Here is a 21,464-nt window from a genome sequence, read left to right on the forward strand (position 1 = left end):
TGGAATGCAAACAAAATAATGTCTCCAAGCGACGGCAAACAACGTTACCTTGGTTCTGTCCAGCTACGTGGCATTTCCACATTTTTAAATCTTGGTGCGTGATAGTTGGAACACCCTTTATATTAGCGGGAAAGACGTTTGCAGAGGATCACGTAGAGGAACCCTTAAAATATCGCTCAAAACAGCGATAGCTGGAACGACAGCGGTACGAGGAGAACTACTACGAACGCCGACGACGATATGACGACGATATTGACGGCGCACAGACTCATATGGAGCCTATAGCAGATACAGCTGGAAAAATTCGTAGAGGGACACTTAACGGGAAACTTGCAGTACCACTCTAAACAGCGATAGCTAAAACGACAACCACACCAAATATGATATTGACGACACACAGACTCAGTATGGAGGCTATAGCAGATACAGCTGAAAAAATTCGGAGGGGCAGTTAACGGAAAACTTGCAGTACCACTCTAAACAGCGATAGCTGAAACGACAACCACACGAAAGACGATATTGACGGTACACAGACTCATATGGAGCCTATAGCAGAAAGAGCTGGAAACATTTGTAGAGGGACACTTAACGGAAAACTTGCAGTACAACTGTAAACGGCGATAGCTGAAACGACAACCACACCAAAGGTGATATTGACGACACACAGACTCAGTATGGAGCCTATAGCAGAAACAGCTGGAAAAATTCGTAGAGGGACACTTAACGGAAAACTTGCAGTACCACATAAACAGCGATAGCTGAAACGACAACCACACGAAAGACGATATTGATGGTACACAGACTCATATGGAGCCTATAGCAGAAAGAGCTGGAAACATTTGTAGAGGGACACTTAACGGGAAAGTTGCAGTACCACTCCAAACAGCGATAGCTGAAACGACAACCACACGAAAGACGATATTGACGGCACACAGACTCAGTATGGAGCCTATAGCAGATACAGTTTGAAAAAATTGTAGAGAGACACACAACGGAAAACGTGCAGTACCACTCTAAACGGCGATAGCTGAAACGACAGCGACAAGAAAGGTGATATTGACAGCACAAAAACGGAGTTTGGAGCCGATATAATACACAGCTGGCAAAATTTGTAAAGGGACCCTAAAGGAAACGCTTAACTACAAGTCGAAGCTGCGATAGCTGACTCGACGGTGGGATTACTGCGGCACAACGATGTAAGTTTCGAGCTCGGTATCGTACAAGGAAAAAAAAAGGGAAAATTGAATGAGAGCGAAATGGGGCGCTCGCACGTAAATGACCGACCGTGGAATGCTTTGCGTCGGCTCACTCGCAAGCGTTTTCTCCCCCCTAGATGGATTCACGCATGCCTGCGACTCGAAGAAAAAAAAGAAGAAAAACAAATACTAATACGTAAAAACGACACGGAAGCCATGCTTTGTTGAAGGAGCGTCGTGCAGGCTTCCCCGCAGCACAGCCGACCTCGATGAGCTGTCGTCGCAAGTGGCAACGACCGGGGCGCGCACAGCGTCACGCGAAAGCACTTTGTTCGAGAGTGAGGGTGCTGCCTTGAGGAGAAGCCGAAGCTGCAGGCGCCGTGGTTTTTGCGGTTTCTCCCGCGTCGTTGCCCCACGGGCTGTTTTAGGTACAGGCAGACGTTATGAGGTTATGAGTTATTGTGTGCAAGATTTGGACGAGGAGCTGTGGGCAACAGTTAGGAAAGTTCATTTCTGTCAGACAAGTGTTTGCAGACTTCTCCGAACGCCACGTTTGTAGACGTTCTGCGGGCACTAGCCAACAAGAAGCATGAAGCCAGTTGCCCACATTCAGTCAGTCAGTCGGTAGGGCGACCGCGGTTGATTGGACATATATCGCAAGTAGCTATCGGACAGTGGACTTCCGATAGCCATTGGGCTCAGCAAAATATTTAATTTTCTTGCGGTGGTTTTACGCGTGCGCCAGTGTTAATTGCACTATCTCTTCCCTCCCCTGTGCCAGTTTTATTTTTCCCCCGACATTTTATTTTCCTTCTGACATTGTCCCAAAACCGCAGCTGCTAATAATATAACCTATTGTGTCGCGCGTTATATCTTATCGACTTCCGGTTTTGTTGTTATCTATCGTGGTGATTACCTCGACGGAATGAGCAGTGCAGTGACTCAACCGCAGAATGTCTTTTATCATCCGGACTCGCTTTTGTCTCTTTATCGCTTCATAGTGTCAAGATCGTGGTGCTTGACGCGTATGCGCATATGACCAAGCCTGTTTGTTTTGCAGTAGGCCTTAGTGACCATGGTACCAAAGCTCAGCGCCATTGACGCCGTAACCTAGGCCCAGCCTTGAAGTTCGATGCGTCGCTTTGAAGCTCGCGATTATTGGCGCGTTTGTCCGGTGCCTCTTATTACCAAATGCCGTAGGCGACAAACTATCTCAACGGCTAAGCTGTGTGTATGTACATATGCGGGATTTCCACATCGGTTACATAAGCTGGTGGACCTCGAGAAGTGCATCCTCAAGAAACGTCGTATTGTAGTGCGGCGTTATACGGATGTGTAAAGATAGCGTCTCATGCTTCTGTAAAAAAAAAAAGAAAAAAAAAAGATACGACGTCTTAAGTAATAGCTGCGTTTACTATAGAGAAGTGGTTCTTGTGGGGAAGGTGAAAAGGCTAGCGCTATCTTCTGCAACGCATGCGGGAGCACGGCTCAGCGCCAGCAGGGTGGAGGGGATGGGGTTAAAGGAGAGAGAGATGGTAGGAGGGAGAAAGGTAGAGGGTCGTAGAGATGGAAAGGAAGTTTCCTATACATTTGCCGTAAAGTTATCTCTCTCAAATGCAACGAAATTTCGCGCAAATCGTTCTACTGATTGTCTCGCGAGAGAATTTCTGCTTTTCACGCCTATCTGAACGGGGGGGGGGGGGGTGGCACCGAGCTTGAACCTTCCCGGTAACAGAACAGGAATTCACGTTTACCACGAGCACCGTGTCCCGCAAACTTTTTTAGTTCACTGCGCATGGCGAGAAACCACAATGGACGAAAAAAGAAAGCGAAAGTAAAATATGCGTGACACAAGCCGAGGGGCGCTAAACACGGGACGACAGGTTCTTCCGCATCGGTCGTGGGTAAAACCTCGCCTTCTCGGTGGCCAACGAGTGGCGCGCAGGATCAGAACCGACGGATTTTACCTCGTAGAAACGAAGAAAGAAAAGAAAAGAAAGAAATAAAAAGGAAGAAGAGAAACTCGAGATGCATTAAACTAAAAGCGCTCTCTAGGTCAATCGGCCACTGTTCGTTTGTTTACTTCTACTTTTTGTTCCCCCCTTTTCAGCTCCGCCATAGTTGCACCGGGAAGGGAAAGGCCCGGCGAAATCCTTTATTCGCGTGACTGACCCTTCCGTCAAAGGCTTGCGGCCTGTCTAACTGTGGGCGGCATCGTGTCGGGATGGACATGGCGCATTCGCTTGAGTGACGCGTCTGAGTTTACGCGAGGTGCGATGGTGGGAAGTGACGTTAAGTGCATACAGAAAAAAAAGACGAGTAATAGCTTCTGACTAGGTGTTGCGTCTAAAAGCCTCGGTCGTCCAATGTTGTTTTCCGGCAGGTAAATAAAAAAATATAGTAAAGAAAGGGAGAGGGGGGGAGAAGGTCAAGAATGCAAGCAGAAAGGAATGTAAGAAAAACAAGAGAAGTGAAAAAGAAAGAAATGAGAGAACCGTTTAAGAAATAAAGGGGGAAAAACTGTTAAATGTTTCGTTTGGTCTTTCGACAGAATTAAATCTGGGAAGACGTAAAAACATAAAGGAAGAAAGAAAAAAAAGATGCAACTAACTCAAGAAAGAATTAAACGAGGAAAGAAAGAAAGATTTAAAGAAAGGAGAACGATCGAAATGGGAACAAAAGTGCGAGAAGGGCTGGAATATTCGACAAGAAAGTATTGAATTAAATAAGATTGAAAGAAAGAGAGAGAGAAAGAGAGAGAAATAAGGCAAGCACGCGACGGCGCCAATAAACGAATTAAGAATAGAGCGCTTTATAACCTTGGCTGTCGTCCGTCGGAGAAACAATGTGTTGACGGCGTGCTAGCTTTTTTTCTTTTCTTTAGTCAGGAATAGTTGATGCCGGAGGCGCAGGGAACCGGTCTTCCGGGCGAACGGAATACACGCTCGAGAAGGAAGTGCGTCGTTGCAAAGACGCCGGTCTCGCTCGAAGAATAACGATGCGGTTGAAAGGGATCACGGCAAGGGAGGATCGAAAGACAAAATACGATAAACAATAAATGAACGACGCGCTGAAGTCGGAGCTATTTATTCTCCGCCACCGCGGTGAGCTGTTATTGTGCGTCTCGTCAAAAAAGTGACGGAGCGCGGAGATTTTGAACGTGGTTGTTTCGTAAACGGAAGATCCTTACGCGAGTGTCAGCTCTGCCACTCTGTAGCTAGCCTCACTCGGTTATATTGGGCGTATAAAAAACAAACAAAAAAGAAACAAAAGGCGACCTATGCCGAAGCGGTGATATATAAATTTAGAGGAATGCACAGGAATCTCCGTATATACTTTACAGCGAGCGGGGTGGGAAAAATAATCCGGCAGATCGTAGCCTTGCCCATTAAAACCACGTAATTTATTTTAATTAATTTTTTACGGCGTTTGTGATGGCACAGCTGCTTCTATTGGGACGTATACACGCAGTCAACCGGTGTCGATCTGCCCGTAAGCCAATGACCCGATCAATAAATTTAGGGATATCTGCTGTGTTGACCAAACTTTCAACCTCTGTGGGAAAGTCTTCATAAAGGATTTGTACTACTGTTCGCACCAGCTCAAATTATATATAAGTATATGTATGTATATATATCGTCTGGCCTCGAAGAGGCCAGACGTGTGTGGAGTGAACTCTTGAACAACGTTTTGCAATGTATGTGGTGAACGTGGTTGAACACGTGGATACGGGAACTCAAAGAGGCGCGACGTAACGCATTTCTCGCGCATTTACCGCTCATTCCCGAGCGAATTTGTTTTTCTCTCAGTGATGTGAAAGAGCGTTATCTTGCATCTGTGGTCGCGCGGACGCTCTGTGTCGGGGTAATATGAACACAACGAGTGTTACACAACACCTCCCCCTCCCCCCCACTTCTATTAAGAAAACCCATATGCCACGTAACTCCAATATCCAATAATCCGATGTGAAACATATAGGATTTCATATAAAAGCCCGTTTGTTTTTCGTATTTAATAAGATGTTATTTAATATAGTAGGTATGCGGAATACGGAGTTTTTTCAATAAATGTCGAATACTCGCTGCAAGGCAAATTTAGCCAATTCACTGGCTCAGCAGCATAAGTGAACGACAGCTCAGAAAAATAAAAAGCAAAAAAAGGAAAAACAATACCGACCTAATAGCAACATGAAAGAACGCCGGAATGTTCTGCATAAAAAAAATATGAGATGCCACGATACCTTCTAATCAAGGGATATTGCAAGACTCGTTTTGTATCTGTGCTTTCTTTTTCATTACAACTAATATTGCTCTTACAGCAAGCTTCACCTGCTATCGGAATACACGCATTTTTGCATACAGCCTCGCGTTCATCAGCAGCCCTGACATTTCTCGTTCTCGGAACGAGTGCATGGCTTGGCGCATGACGGGACACATCGTGACGTTCGTCAATTTGAATAATTTCCTGTCTTACGGTGCTACAAATCGTTACGCCTTAACGAGTGCTTCGAGTAAAGCTTCGCGCTTTTCTCGTGCTCTGCTTTTGAGCCTAACTCTATATTATTATTATCATCATCAGCCTAGTCACGCCCACTGCAGGGCAAAGGCCTCTCCCATACTTCTCCAACTACTCCGGTCATGTACTAATTGTGGCCATGTCGTCCCTGCAAACGACTTAATGTCACCCGCCCACCTAACTTTCTGCCGTCCCCTGCTACGCTCCCTTTCCTTTGGAATCCAGTCCGTAACCCTTAATGACCATCGGTTATCTTCCCTCCTCATTACGTGTCCGGCCCATGCCCATTTCTTTTTCTTGATTTCAACTAAGATGTCATTTACCCGCGTTTGTTCCCTCAACCAATCTGCTCTCTTCTTATCCGTTAACGTTACACCCATCATTCTTCTTTCCATAGCTCGTCGCGTCGTCCTCAATTTCAGCAGAACCCTTTTCGTAAGCCTCCAGATTTCTGCCCCATACGTGAGTACTTGTAACACACAGTTGTTATACACTTTTCTCTTGAGGGATAGTGGCAACCTGCTGTTCATGATATGAGAATGCCTGCCAAACGCCCCCCAGCCCATTCTTATTCTTCTGCTTATTTCAGTCTATGTTATAGCCTCTGCCTAACCTAAGCTTACTAGACGTAACAACGCGGACAGTTACCGCTTTTCTCGCGCTCTCCTTTCAAGCCTAACTCTTCACTATAGCCTCTGGCTAACCTAAGCTTACCAGACGAAACAACGTGCGGACGGATTTCCCGCATACGTTTTACGAGACGAAGGTATCTTGCTTCTGTTTCTCACATTTGGGAAATCCCGGTAGCGTGGTTTGAGGCCCTTATCGCCATGGGTGTAGCGGTTTGCACGCAAAGAGGGAGTCGGTACATAGGAAGGCTTGTGGCTGGAAAGCCTGGGATTCTGCGCTCGGTCGAGCCGCATTAGCAATGCGTAACGCGTAGTAATAACGCCGAGATGATGGATCCCGTGAAGTTGCGCTATCGGCAAAGTCTCGCGACGGCAACGTCAGGGTCACTTCTTTCTTTCAAGGACACCGCGTCATCACTACAACGGAATTGTGGTTAAGGTTGAAACTAACAATAAAGTGTGACGGACTGTCTTAATTCTTTTGTTTTCCGGAACAAAGCGTTTGCCATCGCGTAATGACGTCTAATCGGTAGCCAGATAGCGAGTTGTTTTTCTCTGGTTGGACAATAATTATGCCCTGTGGTGGGCATTCGTCGCAGAGGTGGGGCCTTTCGAGTAAACTATCTTGCGGCAGTCAGATTTTGATGGGGGGTTAGGCGTAAAAGCAATAAGAAAAAAGAAAGCAAAGTTCGGGTACCGAGCTTTTGATGCATGAAAAGCTGTACTGCCGGTGGTCAGAATACGGAGACCAGCACTATGTGGCATCTTTCGTAGCCCTTGTTGCACTTATAACGTCAATCAATCAATCAATCAATCAATCAATCAATCAATCAATCAATCAATCAATCAATCAACGAAACGAACGTTAAACATATAAATATAATGTATAATTAAAGGTATTTGTAAAAGGGATTAAGACTAGCATATAATTAGCACATGTGTGCAATTGTGTACTGTATTTTAGCTGTCTAAACTTCGTTTCTTCGAGAGTATGAATTTATGCGCTAATAAAGTTTGTTACCAGAGGCTTGCTCATTTTGCAGGGTGGCACCACGTGAGCGCGATTTTTTAACTGTTTCGTTCAGAACACGGCTAAATAAAGCAGGAGGTGATTTCGTATTACACACTTTTCGTTTGTGTGATATATATGTTCACGTCGTTGCATATTTAACAGGGACAAGCGGGCTAGTTGGTGGTCGTTATTGGAATGCATCATGTAACCGCACAAAAACAAGGGACAAAAAAGGAACACACAGGTGTTGAAGTTCCGCGCCTGTCGTGTGTGTTCCTTCTTTGTCCCTTGTTTTTGTGCGGTTACATGATGCATTCCAATCACGTCGTTGCTCAGGCCAAGTGTCGATTTATACACTCGGGGCAGTTTATTTTCCGAGTCTGGCGCAGTAGGCTATCAAGCCGGCTTAATTTTGGCTAATTGTAGCCCCTTAACGAACATCTGTCGTAATGCACGAATGACTGCGCATTAATTCCGTTGACCCTATCGGTGTGCGGTCGCCGCAGCCAGGAGTCGAACGCAAAACTTGGGGTGGTCTATAGACTGTCAACGGACTTCTTTCAGACTGCTTAAATTAGCCTTTTCGTGGTATTTTGAGGACTTGTTCGTTTGGATGTAAAAGTCATACTCTCCGTCGACAAAAGTCACTAGCAAAGGTCGAGTTTCGTCGGTCTCTTGTATAGTCTAGATACTACCGAGCATGTTATTCGAACAATGCTTATAGGCGCATTAGTTGGAAATCGTGGAAATCGGTAACTTACAGAACCCTTTATGGTCAATGTGGTGCCCGTTTGTTCACATTTTGTTGGCTTCAGTACACTTCTTGTTGAGGTACAACTGGATGTCATGCATGATTTTTGCTTCGGGCAGGTTCACATGCTATTGTTTATTGAAAATCAGTACACCACAATCAAAACTTGTATATCTTTTGCTTATAAAAATTTCTATAAAATTTTCTTCACTGTCTCAGCTAATTTGTGTGTGGGTAGTGCATAGCAACAGAACGCCACGAGACCAAGGACATCCGAGCGGGTTGTTTAAAGAAAGTCTAGAAGAGTTACTCGACAATAAAGTCGAAGTCAATACGTCTACATGCTGTTTTTCGTAGCCAAACAGTATACTTTTTCGAAAAACGTCTGCACTCTATTTTGTGAGTGCCCAAATATATTATTCTGTGGCTGCGCGCTGCACAGTGGAACTCTATGGTCATTAAATCATACGCGGCAAAAGCTTCGATCTTGACTCATCGAAGTGCACGAGATCGAACAAAGTCGAAGTCAACATGTCTACAGGCTGTTTTTTGAAGTCAAACAATAGACTTCGTCGAAAAACGTCTACAGATTCTCTTAATAGTGCCCAAATATTTTTTTTCTGTGACTGCGGGCTGCACAATGGAACCTCATGGTCATTGAACCATATGCAGCAAAAGCTCCGATCTTCTCATCGAAGTGCACGAGATCGAACAAAGTCGAACAATGAAGTCGAAGTCAATACGTCTACAGGTTGTTTTTCGTAGACAAACGCTAGACTTCCTCGAAAAACGTCTACAGACCCTCTTATGAGTCGAAATATTTTTTTTTGTTGTGGCTGCGTGCTGCGCAGTGAAACTGCATGAGCATTGAACCATGTGCAGCGCAAGCTTCGATGTTGACGCATCGAAGTGCAACCGCAATCTGCCGTCTCCTTTTTGTTCCTCAAAAAAAAAAAAAAGCGACGTGATCAAGTTGCACGCCTCGCAACATGTCCTGCGCATACATGACACCTTGAAGCATCCTGTTTGGAATTCCGTTCCGGCCCCTTTTTCCTCGCCCATCCGTCGCCGGCCCGCAGATATTAGCGCCGGAAGCGTCGGCACGCTTCTGCCGCGAAGCATCCGCTAACCTTGTCTCTTTGTCTCTTTGCTTATTATTCCTCCTCTTCAACGTGGCGCATCTTGCGGTGTGCAGTGGAACGAAGGAAGGCTCGCGTCGCGTTGTCTGCATATTCTTAAAAGTTAGTTCTTCCTCGTTTTCTCGTCGCTCTCACCTTCGCTCCTGTTTTGATACAAGCTCCGAGAACTGCGCCTCAACGTTCCATATAGTTTCCGCCTTACTCCGCGCAGGGTCGAATCTCGATCGACTCAGAAAGTCCTTCGACATTTCGCGGACCGACAGCGGAATACCGCGGGATGTCCGAGATAGGCAACGCGGGCCAAACAACGATACTTTTTTTTTTTGCCGAGAAAAGCGTTTCAGTTTCCGTGGGGCGCTGGCCGATTCTAAGCCTTTCTTGCGATAAGAGCCCCAACGGAGCGACACTCTCCGCGAAGTTTATCTGGGTGTTCGGAATTCGCGAAAGATGTATAAGCAACGGAAAATAAAGCAGTTCAGTTCAGTGTACGGGGTTTAATGTCCCAAATAAAACACCAGTGCTACGAGGCATTGATTTCCACCACATTCGTTCATTTGTTTTTGTTTTTAACCAAAACCCAATGCTCAGTTTTAGAAGTCACGAAATAGAGAAACAGTCGAACAGTGACACTTGGAACTAAAGGCAGCGCGAGAAAGAAGACACATACTTTATTTTCTTTGTTGATTCGGTTGGGTTGCCTTGGGGCGTACCTTCACGAGGGAGGTGTGTGGGGCCAAGCGCGTGAAAAAGAGCAAAGAAACGTCTCTCAGCGTTTTCTTCACCGTCAACACGCACAAGGTCGACACCCCCCGCGGTGCTATATTTAGTGGAGTGGTCACCTGGTAGTTCCAGATTAGCAAGTTATTTTTTTTTTGCCACTTGAAATATTTAAAAAACCCCTTTCGAGTGAAGAACTACGATGAAGTGATTAGTTTCTTGCTAATTACTAATAGAGTGTATACGGCTTGGGTTTTCTGTTGACGTTTAGGGTTTTTTCTATTGGATCCCGGACGACGAACTGTTCAAGACGGTCAGAGCAGGCATCGAAAAGGACGGCAACATTGCCTTTGTTCACAAAGCGTCGATCACTGTCGATAGTTTTATGACTTTAATAAAATTTTATCTCGAATCCGCGTTCATCTCATTTGAGAACGACATGTTTCTGCAAAGAAAAGGGCGTTTGTATTAGTACTACGGTAGCTCCTGTTCTCTGCGACATTTTCTTAGCCTTTAATTTAGGGGTGTGCGAATAGTGATTTTTGAGACCGAATCGAATACGAATCGAATAGTGCCAGAAGCGAGTCAAATCGGATCGAATATTGAATAGTTTTCACACAGTTTTCGAATAACGAATAGCCGTTTCAAAATTGATATAAAACGATGTTCACATCCCAGTATTCCTAAAGTTAGTAGTGTTTCTGTCATTACACTGCACGCTAGGAAGCGTTGTTAATTAAAATCACTAATGGACCATTAGGAGCAAGCAAGTAGTTTATTCGCAGGCACAGTGCTCTTCAGAGAGTGCGAATAATCGCCGTGCAGCCTGTAAAGTATTGCTACCTGAGTGACGTAGCCAGCTGCACTACGAAAGGCCTCGTATTTTATGTTTATATATACTATGCCCACGGGGGTGCAAAAATTTACGTTGCTTTTGCTCCAATTCTACGTTTATTTCGGCGCAGTTGACATTTTGAAATATTCGAGAAGTCTTCAAAAAATATTCGCATTTTCGAATAGTGACTTTTCTATTCGATGACGAAATCGAAGCGGGCACTATTCGATTCGTCATTCGAAAGTTTCGAATGCTGATTCGCACATCCCTATGGTCTTTACTGACAGTGAACTTGATCAGGGATTCGACGGGACTGTGGTTCTTAAGGTTTCTAGATACGTTGATAGTTTTTTAAACTATTCTACAACCCACACTAATACGATGCGCGAGAATACGGTAGACGATGCATTTCAAAAATGTTTTTAACGGGCACGACACCTTCAGACAATAAGCCGTGATTCGTGAAACTACGCTCTCCCTATACCTACTGCCCTCCCTTGTGAAGGCGTTTTCTACCTCTTTGTTTTTCTTTATTGTGTTACCTTCACTTCCAAGTCTGTCTAACACACTAGGCCATGAAAAAGGTGTTACTCGAGTTGAACAGTGACTTAGATAACTGTCATTTTATTTATGAGGTTTAACGTCCCAGTTCAACACAATGTAACTGTTAGAGATGCAGTAGTAAGTTTGTCTGGATTAATTTTGACGAAATTAGAAAAGATATAAAAAAACATGTGTAAACCTTGCATAATGCTGTATGATCTTGTATATCACATTGTGCGTTATTATTATGTTATTATAGATGTGTGACGTTCATTGCAATATTCTAACTTTTTACTTGACTATGCATTCATTCATATATATAGTTATTTTTGACAGTTGCAGAAGCTTACACGTTTGACAATTTTCACTCCACTACGTTCAAGCATGCAATTATAAAACTTGCACGATTTGGCTGTTTAGCTCCTGGCCTTATAGGTGCACGTTGAGATTGCTTGAAAAGAAGCTGGGTAATAATGCAGTCATTTAGCCACTCATGCAGCCACTTCCAACTCAAGGATTATTCGCGACGAACTGCGTAATATACAGGGTGATAATTTGCAAGCTTTCCGAATTTTTTTAAAAATCACCTGTCGCATGCAACGTAGTTGTAGTCGTTGAGCTGGTTTATTCACACAGGCAGCTTTTACTTTCACAAAAAATCGAAACACGTGCATATTCGTCTAATTAAAAAAGTAATTAACTTCTGAAATAATAACCTTACGGCACATGTTGCAATTTACGGATTGTAGCAGGTGAGCTTGCAAGGCGTATTCAGTTAGAATGAATTTCCAGAATGACAGCAACCTGAGAGATATGTGCCTTTAAAATTGCCGCTAAAATATGCTGTTGTTCCACTTGAATTTTTAACAGAAAACGCGCTTTTATGCATTGAAGCACTAAGGTAACTGGAACGCCCAGGCATTTCGTTCCACACTTTGAGAAATAATATCTCGAAACTGATGTCATCTTGGAGATTGATTTCAAGTGGATACGCATACTCACTGGCTACGATTCGTAAATGGCAATATGTGACGTGAAGTAATTAATTACGAGTTTAATTAGTTCATTTTCTTTAATTATATGAATATGCGTGTCGAGTTCTCGTGCTAATGATGTGCGCCTCGCCGAATGATACAGCTTACGGCCAAGAATTACGTTATCAGCCGCAGGCAATTTTTAAACTAAATTCCGGTAAACTCTAAAAAATTTATTACCCCTCTTATAACAACACGTGGGTAAACAAAGTGATAACTTAGCCACTCGAAAACGAAAGTTCTTTATAACGCATCGCAATTGAAGGAAAACTGATAAATGCATCTTTTTTTTTTGTAAGGTATATGTGCCGTGCTTCGATTATCGCCCTGGTTGCCTGGCAACGATGCCCGTCGACAACGTGAGTCTGGCTGAACTCAGGCGCACAGCCGCGCATACTTCGCAATGTGAGGCAATTTGCGGCTGGCACTTTTGGTGTCAAAATAGTCATAGTCACTTAACTGCATTTCAGAATCTATAGCGCTAGTTTCTAAATACGTTTCCGCGAAGAGTGTCATAAAATAATTGGTAGATGTTCCAGTTAACTTCCTCCCTCAGTACAAGACGAAATCGATCCGGCACTTAATAACTGAAGCAGAGATTAGACGTTTTGTAGAACATTTGTAGGGCGCATGTATCTCGACAGTGCCAGCCTCAGAATTACTGCAGACGTGAATTAAGACGTGAATACAGACGTGAATTAAGCACTTCCCGGGTTCGATTCTCGTAATGTCAGTCTGTGGCGTAAGGTTAATAAATGAGCAAGTCCAGCGCTCAGTTGTGTTAATTACCTGTCCGCGAGCAATACAGTTTCTCGTTAAAGTAATATTCGCTTATTCGGATTTTTTTCTACTTGCTGAAGAGGCCAAGTGGTGCTATACGCCAAAAATGTCTTTATTTTATCCGTTCGAAATCAAACAATAAAGGCCGTGCGAGCTCGCAAACGTCTACAAGACGTTTATTTGCAGAGATATTGACCTGCATAAGTCAGTTTTTGTTAAATGGCACATTGTAGCTAACATGAAGAACACTTCGTAAAGTCTGGGCCACGCAGAATACACAACCTGTAGCGTTCATGAAAAATCATGGCATGCGCGCAGTGGCTAAATATAGCGGCAGCAGTATTTGGAAAGGGCCGGCATGATACAGATCTCCCGCCATTTCGAATTACGTCAGCGGCTCGTAGACACTTATTGCAACACTATATGGTGGGTTATCCGCTCCATGTGCGGCAGCAGGATTGCTTGCAAGAGCTCTGTATCTCATCTCCATGGTAATGAGTTAATTATCGTAATTGCTCTCGTAACGGTGCAAAGTATCGCCTACGGTCATCTTGCGAAACCGGGGTTTTATCAGCGGACTTGTCGGCGTTGCTACAAGCCGAGGCGATTAATTTCGCGTACTACAAATAACATGTACGAAAAGAACTTACAAAAAAATACCAAGAAGAAAAAAGGATCTAAGTATGTATCCCCGATGGAATTAATGAAATGCCAGTGTTTCATTGCCCGAACTACGCAGAAAGAACTTACGACCGGGGTTTCGTTTTTCAGCTTCTTAGTAACGACTGTCCACTTGACCGCTTTCACTGTACAAGACCACTATTAGCGAGACGCGCGAGACATTATAATTAAATTACCTTTACCAATTACTCCGCTCGAACTGATGCACATAATTACTCGTTTTTTTTTCTCCCACGCGAACCGTTGCTGAGTGGTACAGATGAAAAGTTCGAGTACAGTGTGCTACACAGTGAGAGATAATTCACTAGAAGTCTTCATAATTTGTTGTTGTCTTTGTCTTCTCGTGCTCGTGCGTTAGTATGAATTTACACCGTCTCGGCAGAGACCACGAGTTTGTGGTACGTATTGAATGAATAAGAAAAAAATTCTCGTGTTTAGCGTGCCAAAACCACAATCTCATTTTGAGGAACGTAGTTTTGATCGCCTGTACACTCTAAAAACTAAGAGAGTGCCGGGCACTCCCTTTGAGGGAGTAGCGGCTTGTCCCATATTTCACTCTCTTTTCGAGAGTAGATCGACCCTCTTTGAGAGAGAGTAGGTCAACTCCTGTTGACAGAGTTTTGTTACTCCGCCGCAAGGGATTGCTAGTACTCTTCTGCAGAGTGATAATACTCTTCCCACAGGGAGTGCTAGTACTCTTCCGCAGAGTGGTAATACTCTCACCGTAGGGGTAATGGCACTCCACCAGACCGAGTACTTCTACTCCCCCAAACAGAGTGCAACTACTCTTCCCAATACCCTCTTAGCGAAGTCCTGGCCACGCATGCAGGCAGGAAATCAGATCAAATTAGGGTCGCTGATACACCGTTCTCTAGGCGGCTCCTCAGACTCAGTGGCCCGATTCCAAGCGGCCTTCAGAATAGGCGTGAGCAATGTTATGCAGGATTTTAAAGTCATTTTTCCTGGCTATTTGCTGCCTACCATGAGTCGTGACGGCTCGTAATCGGCCTATGCGTATGTGTCCCGAACGCCACTGCGGAGAAAAAAAAGTTAATTCACATTTAATCCGCAAATATCTTCGCATATTTCACAATCAGGAGACACATAGTCTAATTAGAACACAATAGTCGAGGGAATCACACACTTATGGAGAACCACATTGCTCTATACATCACGTGGATTCGAACCCGCGTACACTCGCATCTATACAATTCAAAGCACACATCCTAACCATTACACCACAAAGCCACCACGCTCAGTCGTGTTGTTTTAGAGCTTATATATATAACAAATGTATTTGAGGAATCGGCTGCGGTGGTTGGAGTTTCTCTGCAGTGTGCTGTGCTGTTGTGTACTGGAATACGTTTGCGTTTGCATCATTTCCATTCCTTGCTACGACTAACGGAGGAATACAACGTAGACGACGACTTGAGAACTATTCACGGCTTGTCGTCACCCCAGGAAAATAACAAATGTGCCGTTCAGCTCACGATCGAGTGCTTTTCCAGTCCATGCATTATATGTTCTCCGAAAATACGCGGATACAAAGTATCGTGCCAACCATCCACGTATGTGAATTTAAGTCGCGCGTATACTGGTGAGCATTTCTGTTTATTTTTTCCGCCAGTTCCATTCGTATGTGGTCAACTGCGATGCCAGTACCAGGCATTTCGACGTGCCTCACGCTGCCGTGTAGGCGTTCTTTTCAAGTGCATTAGTTTAGAGTTTGGTTCAGTCCGCTGTGAGCTGTTGTCCTGCATTAGCAGCGGATCGTTAGCGTTTTGAAGAGCACGCACTCCAGCATTTGGAGACTGCTTATGCCGATAGCCGCGTCACATGCATTGGCACGCATGTTTAAATGAGTAATGTGTCCACTTGTTACGCGTGCACTGCTCGTATCCTGTGGCAGTGCTCGTTATAAAAGCTTCGAAGACCATCTACATTCATACGTGTGTTCAATATATATGCACAGGATAGACTTGCCGGCTAGTTGGTTGAGCATTTTAGAAGAAACAGCGCAACACAAGGACGACGCAAAAACATGGACAACACCACGAAGCGCTGGTGTGGTCGATGCTTTTTTTCGTCCTGGTGTTAGCGCTGTTTCTTCTTCCACGATACACGCACACCACAGGTACGCGAAAGTTTAGGAGTATAGGGCGTTAACTTTGTTTTCCCTGTTTCCTCTCAGTGTCAATGGCACAATGCGTTGCCCGAAATAGCGCACGCTTACCCCCATATTCAGAAATGCATCATAACTTGAAGCCCATGCTTGACTTGATCTAAATGACGCAAGTCGTGAACGCACCAAAAGAAAGGCAGTGAACGTCTGGGGGACGTTCGCACCAGGCGTCGTTTATATAAAGTCAAGCATGGACTTTGTATTAATATACATTTCTGAATACGGGGGTTAGTCATCTACTTCTCACAGAAAATGTCGAAGAAACGCCCACCAAAACCAGGCACATTCGTAAACCTAACTAGGCAATACGAAGCTCCATAGAAAAAGAGTGGTATTAAAAGCTTTCAATATTTTTCTTTACTCCAAAATGGTTGCGCTCTCGTGGTTTCAATGTACAGAGATGATGCAGCGTTAGCTAAAAAGCATGAATTTCCGAACTCCATGCCAAAATAAGCTTGTAAAATTATTTAGCTGCTAGAAACCAGGGTTTGTAGCGATCCTTGAAAACCCTTTATTTCTAAAATGCCATTTTCAAGGCATTGAAAAGCCTGGAATGTTTAGAAGTACTGGAAAGTTCTTAAATTTGTACACTTGGCTAGACATAGCAGACATTGCCAAGTGTTTATTTTTCCCTTCTGTGACATTCTTCGCATGTCACAGAGAATTGTCTGTGGAGGTAATAGAAGGAAAGCGACATCCTTAAAGTTCAAATTACAAAGGAGCTGCAGATACCCGTTTTAGGCACATGGAACCGGCGACAAATGTACTTGGAGGAGCAGAAGCAGGAAGCTCAACGGTTTGAGGCATTCAAAGAAAAGCCGTGATGAGTAAATTGAGAGCTACAGACACAATAAAAGATCACCTTTCTCCGGTGCTGTGTTGTTCCGCGATCTTGAGCGCGCGCGCGCGCGGTGGAGAACTCTGAGTGAAAAAGTAGAGCGCTCGCTACGCATTCCTTTGAACTGCGGCGGTCTGTTCTCTTAGAAGCAAAACGATGTGTTCTTTGCTCAGCGTGCATGAATGATACATTGCCATGTTCGAGGCCAGCCACCTACAGTTGAAGCAGAAGATCACGCTACGTTTTGTTCTCTATTGCCGCAAGAGTAGAACTACTCTCTCTCACTGAAGGGGGAGAGTGAAAAGCACATTTCACTCTCTCCTTGGTGAGAGAGTGAACAATGCATTTCACTCTCCTCGACATTTTGCGAGAGTAAAACGACGCTTTGAAGAGTGAACCGGCCGCTTCACTCCTGCGATACCCTTCCTAGTTTTTAGAGTGTAGGGCTCTTTAACGCGTACACTCAATGCACGGTACACAGCGTTTTCTGCATTCCGCCGCCGCCACGCGAATGCGACCGCTAGCAATCGAACCCACAACCTAAAACTCAACAACGCAGCGCTATACACTATAAAAGAATTTACACCCCTAAAAGCGAGAAACGGTGTAAACGTGTGAAAGGGTGTAGACGTGTGAAAAGGGTGTAAACGTGTGAAAGGGTGTAGACGTGTGAAAAGGGTGTAAATGTGTGAAATGGTGTAAACTCACACCCTTAGGGTGTTGAGTTATATAACTCAGACACTATAAGGGCGAGAGTTATGACATTTATGCCCTTTCTCGCTTTCAAGGGTGTACATTATGTTGCAGTGTAGCCGCCAGGCTACCACGGCGACTGCGGTGAATAAATAAACAAATAAATTTACGCGATTTTCGCCGGAATTTGCGTTGTAACCTTCCATAGGCCTACGCGTGCCGCCAATTTCTGTTTTTGCAGGTCGCAACGACAGCATAGGCAGCGGATGCTGCACTACTAAAATCTCATTTTGACTGGGTGTCAGAAATACCCAACTTCGGAGAAAATCGGTAGTACCGTCGTGAAAGGAGATTTATCTGCCAGACTAGTGTTGAAGTGCTGTTTCAGACATTATTAATCATTCTTAGAAACTATTAGGTAGGGAAGAGAGTATTAGAAGTTTTCGATGGGGAGAGCACTCACTTGCATCGTTAAAGGGGGCACTAGAGGTTCGTATTCAATCATGCCAAGAGTTTTGTGTGCGTGCTAAAAGACGCCAAAAAAAATAAAGGAAAAGAACACCTGCAGGCTTCTCTTCACGAAAGCCTGCCTTTTTTTTTTTTAGAACGACGGTTTTTGCGAGAAGAGACGCATGCAGACATTCCTTGGGGAAATGCGTGTCAGAAATATCGCTATAGACATCGTCCTATAATCGTGCGCAGGCTGAGGCCAATAGGCCTTCTTATTTTTTTGCATCTTCAAGTGTCTAAACTTAAATATGAGTAATATAAGACAAGCGAGAAAGATTTCGCTGTTGCATAGATGCCACCCAGAAGTGCGCATTATTCGGGCTCTTCTGGGAAAATATTAATACACATAAACTGAGTTGGAAAAGAAAAAAAAAGAAAAGATAAAAGATAATCCTACGAGTGTTTTCGCGCACGACTACTCCAAAACTAAGCAGAAACATTGCTTTGTGACAGCGAGGCAAAATAAATATGTAAATTTCTGAACTTCTCTACACATGGGGCCCGTCTACTCACAAGAACGTCTCACGCATGAATTGTTCGTAAGATAAAATTTTAAGCTGCAGTCCCGATGCCGGACATGTCAGAACACTTACGAACGAAAAGTTTTGCGAATTCGGGCCCCGAAGGCATAATTTTGCATATGTCCATGCAACCCTGGAACTCACCCGTAATGAAGACGGCTTTCTTGGCCCCATCTTTGGTGTGTGCTTTGTTGCTTTTCTTCGTGGAGCCGTTCTTGCCGGGCGAAGGCTTGCCGTTCTCTTCTGCGACCATGGCAGCGGCGGAGTTGGAAAGTTCGGTTCAAGAGGTGGACAGTCGAGAAGCTGGTCACTCCATCGGCCTGTCGAAGCGAAGGGGGAAAGACAGAGGCCTCACAATGTCAGTGGCGGAAGTTCGCGTCGTCTGCTCATACGGTGCACTCAATGCCCGAAAAGTTCCGCGTTTGTATGCACCCCGCTTTGTATCTGTGACGTGCCGGTCACACCGACAACAAGGGAAGTGCGCGCAGTGGTCTTAACGAAGTGGCCAACTGGACAACGGGAAGCGAAACAGCCTTTTTTTCTTTCGGAGCGGCAACTTCACACTCGATCGCTATACAAAAGTCTCTGGAACATGCGACGAGCAGCACTGTGTAGTTGCATTGGCGTCGATGATTAGATCAAGAGACGCGCTCAGTTATCTCAGTCGGAATTCCGGTCCCACGCTGCAAGCTCTTCATCCGTAAACGCAGCGCTAGGTAAGCTACTCGAACGGGAACTTCCGTTGCAGGTTGGTCAGGAGTCGAGCGTTGGCCTCGGATCTTCGTCCAGAAGAAGGAAGTTCCACGCTCCAGGCGTCGCCGCTGAGCCTTTTCTTTTGTAGTAAGCTTAGGAAGCTAAGGTCTTTGCCAAGGCTGCAAGGCACCGTCGTCTTTAGTCTTGAGTAAGCTTGAACCTTCGGAAAGCTTGAGGCAAGCTTGACGTACCAAAATACTTCACCAATGCTTCAGCACTCTGCCATCGGGTTCAGCCTTGAGAAAGCTTAAGTTGTGAGAACATCTGAGGCCGCTGTGTAGACGATGAAGGAATCTCTGAACATTGCCACGATTTCAAGTCCCTGTCGTCTGCACCAGTCTTGAATCTTGAAGAAGCTTGAGGCAGTCTTGAGGAGGCCGAGGCGCTTGCAGAGGTTGCAAGACTCTGTCGTCCGCACCAGTCTTGAATCGTGAAGAAGCTTGAGGCAGTCTTGAGGAGGCCGAGAAGCTTGCAGAGGTTGCAAGACTCTGTCGTCTGCCTCAGCCCTGACGTATCTTCAGGCGGCCTTGAGGAAGTAGGGCTTTTCCAGCGTCACGAGGCTCTGCCGTCTGCTTAGTAAAGACTAACTTTCACCGCCGGTTATGACGCGTCAGCCGCTTCTGAAGTGCACAAGCAGTCGGTTCCCAATAGACAGTCTCGTTTCTTTCGGTCATGCGGTGCGTGGTCAGCCGGGAAAACTCCCAGAGAGTAGTCGCGGTCGTCTATCTTGCAGTAGTGTTCGAAGAAGTCACGCTCGCCAATAAGAACTCACAAAAGTCCTTCGAAGCGTCCAGATGCGCGGGGGTAGTGAAGTCCAGGAAGAAGGAGTTTAGAGACAGCGCGCCTTGCCAGTGTTGCACGTCTGTTTCGAGCGGGGAGGGAGGCGAACTGTTAGCGGGTTCTGGGCAAGCCGTCACCTCGCATCACACGCCTGGGGCACGTCTGGATCTCGACCGTCCGCACCGGTCGCCCCCACAAGCTCTGCGGCGCGACCCTTTCTTCTTTGTCGTCCGCTGCGTCGCCGCCTGCTCTGTGGCCCCGCGGGCGCTTGCCTCGCCCATGGGTGGTTGGCGGCGGGGGGGGGGGGAGCGGTCCGGGGAGAGGGGCACGTCGTCGCCCCGGCGGTAGCTTCCTTTTCCCCTTCGAAGCGCCGAGGGTCGGGCCTTCCCCTGGGTTGACGGCGACGGCGTCGCAGTCTTGACTTGTGCAGCTGCTCCCTCTCTCTCTCTTTTACGTCTCTCTCTCTCTCTCCTCGCTCACGTTGTCGTGCTGGTGGTCTTCGCTCGCTGGAACGGCGTCCTCACGTTCGACGCAGCGCTCGCACAGACGCAAACGCGCGAGTTGCAACAAAAACCCGAGCCCAGCAAAAATAAAGCCAGCTGGACGCCCCTGGAGAAACACCCCGCCGGCCAGGAGCCTGCCAAGAAGGTGTGAGGGTGATGATGACGACCGCGAATCCGTGCCTCGCCGTCTTTCTGTGGCGTGACGTGAGAGAGCTGATGGACGCTGCACTGTCCTTTATTTCTTAACTTCAACGTCTTTCTTTCTTTCTTTCTTTCTTTCTTTCTTTCTTTCTTTCTTTCTTTCTTTCTTTCTTTCTTTCTTTCTTTCTTTCTTCTAGCATATTTACTACGGACTGTGGCGTCTTGACGAGAAAATTGCGTTCTTCGGGCATCCCTCGCTTGACAAAAGGTGCGAGAGAATGCGTAGCCGCTTCTCACGCGAAGGACCGCATACAGAGTATACCGTGTGGGCTTACGCCGCGTTACCACTTTTGAAGAGACATCGCGAATGGTGGTCTCCGCAAGGGGTAAACACGCAGTTACCTTAGGCGGTCGTCCTTCGATGAAGTAGTTTCGAAAGAGGGGGGGACCTTGTCCTCTTTCTGTCGTCGTGTCGTTCTATCTTTGTGGGCACTAAAAATTCCTGGTCGCGCAATCGCAATGTTTTGTTCTTTCTGTTCTTTTTATGCATAAACACTTCCGCAACGGATAATAAAGAAATACTAGAGGGAAAGCACCTTAACTCATCGATGTGTGGTTTCCCTTTTTTTCTCTATTTCTTATTTTTTAGGAGGCAGCCATTTCGTACATTTCATGTCGCTGATGCCGACGGAGCTGCGTTGTTATGTCGAA

General features: G+C 45.5%; 1 protein-coding gene across 1 annotated transcript in view; it reads right to left on the reverse strand.

Moving 5' to 3' along the window:
- The window catches only part of LOC139049051 (17-beta-hydroxysteroid dehydrogenase type 6-like), a 33,360-nt gene extending 12,466 nt beyond the window's left edge, over positions 1–20,894 (reverse strand). Inside the window, exon 1 of the mRNA XM_070524176.1 lies at positions 18,721–20,894. Within this exon, the coding sequence (XP_070380277.1) occupies positions 18,721–18,829 (109 nt within the window). The 5' untranslated portion in view covers positions 18,830–20,894. The remainder of the gene's footprint in view (positions 1–18,720) is intronic.
- Between the last annotated feature and the right edge of the window lie 570 nt (positions 20,895–21,464).

Source organism: Dermacentor albipictus, chromosome 8, assembly GCF_038994185.2.
Source record: "Dermacentor albipictus isolate Rhodes 1998 colony chromosome 8, USDA_Dalb.pri_finalv2, whole genome shotgun sequence".
Classification (NCBI taxonomy): domain Eukaryota; kingdom Metazoa; phylum Arthropoda; class Arachnida; order Ixodida; family Ixodidae; genus Dermacentor; species Dermacentor albipictus.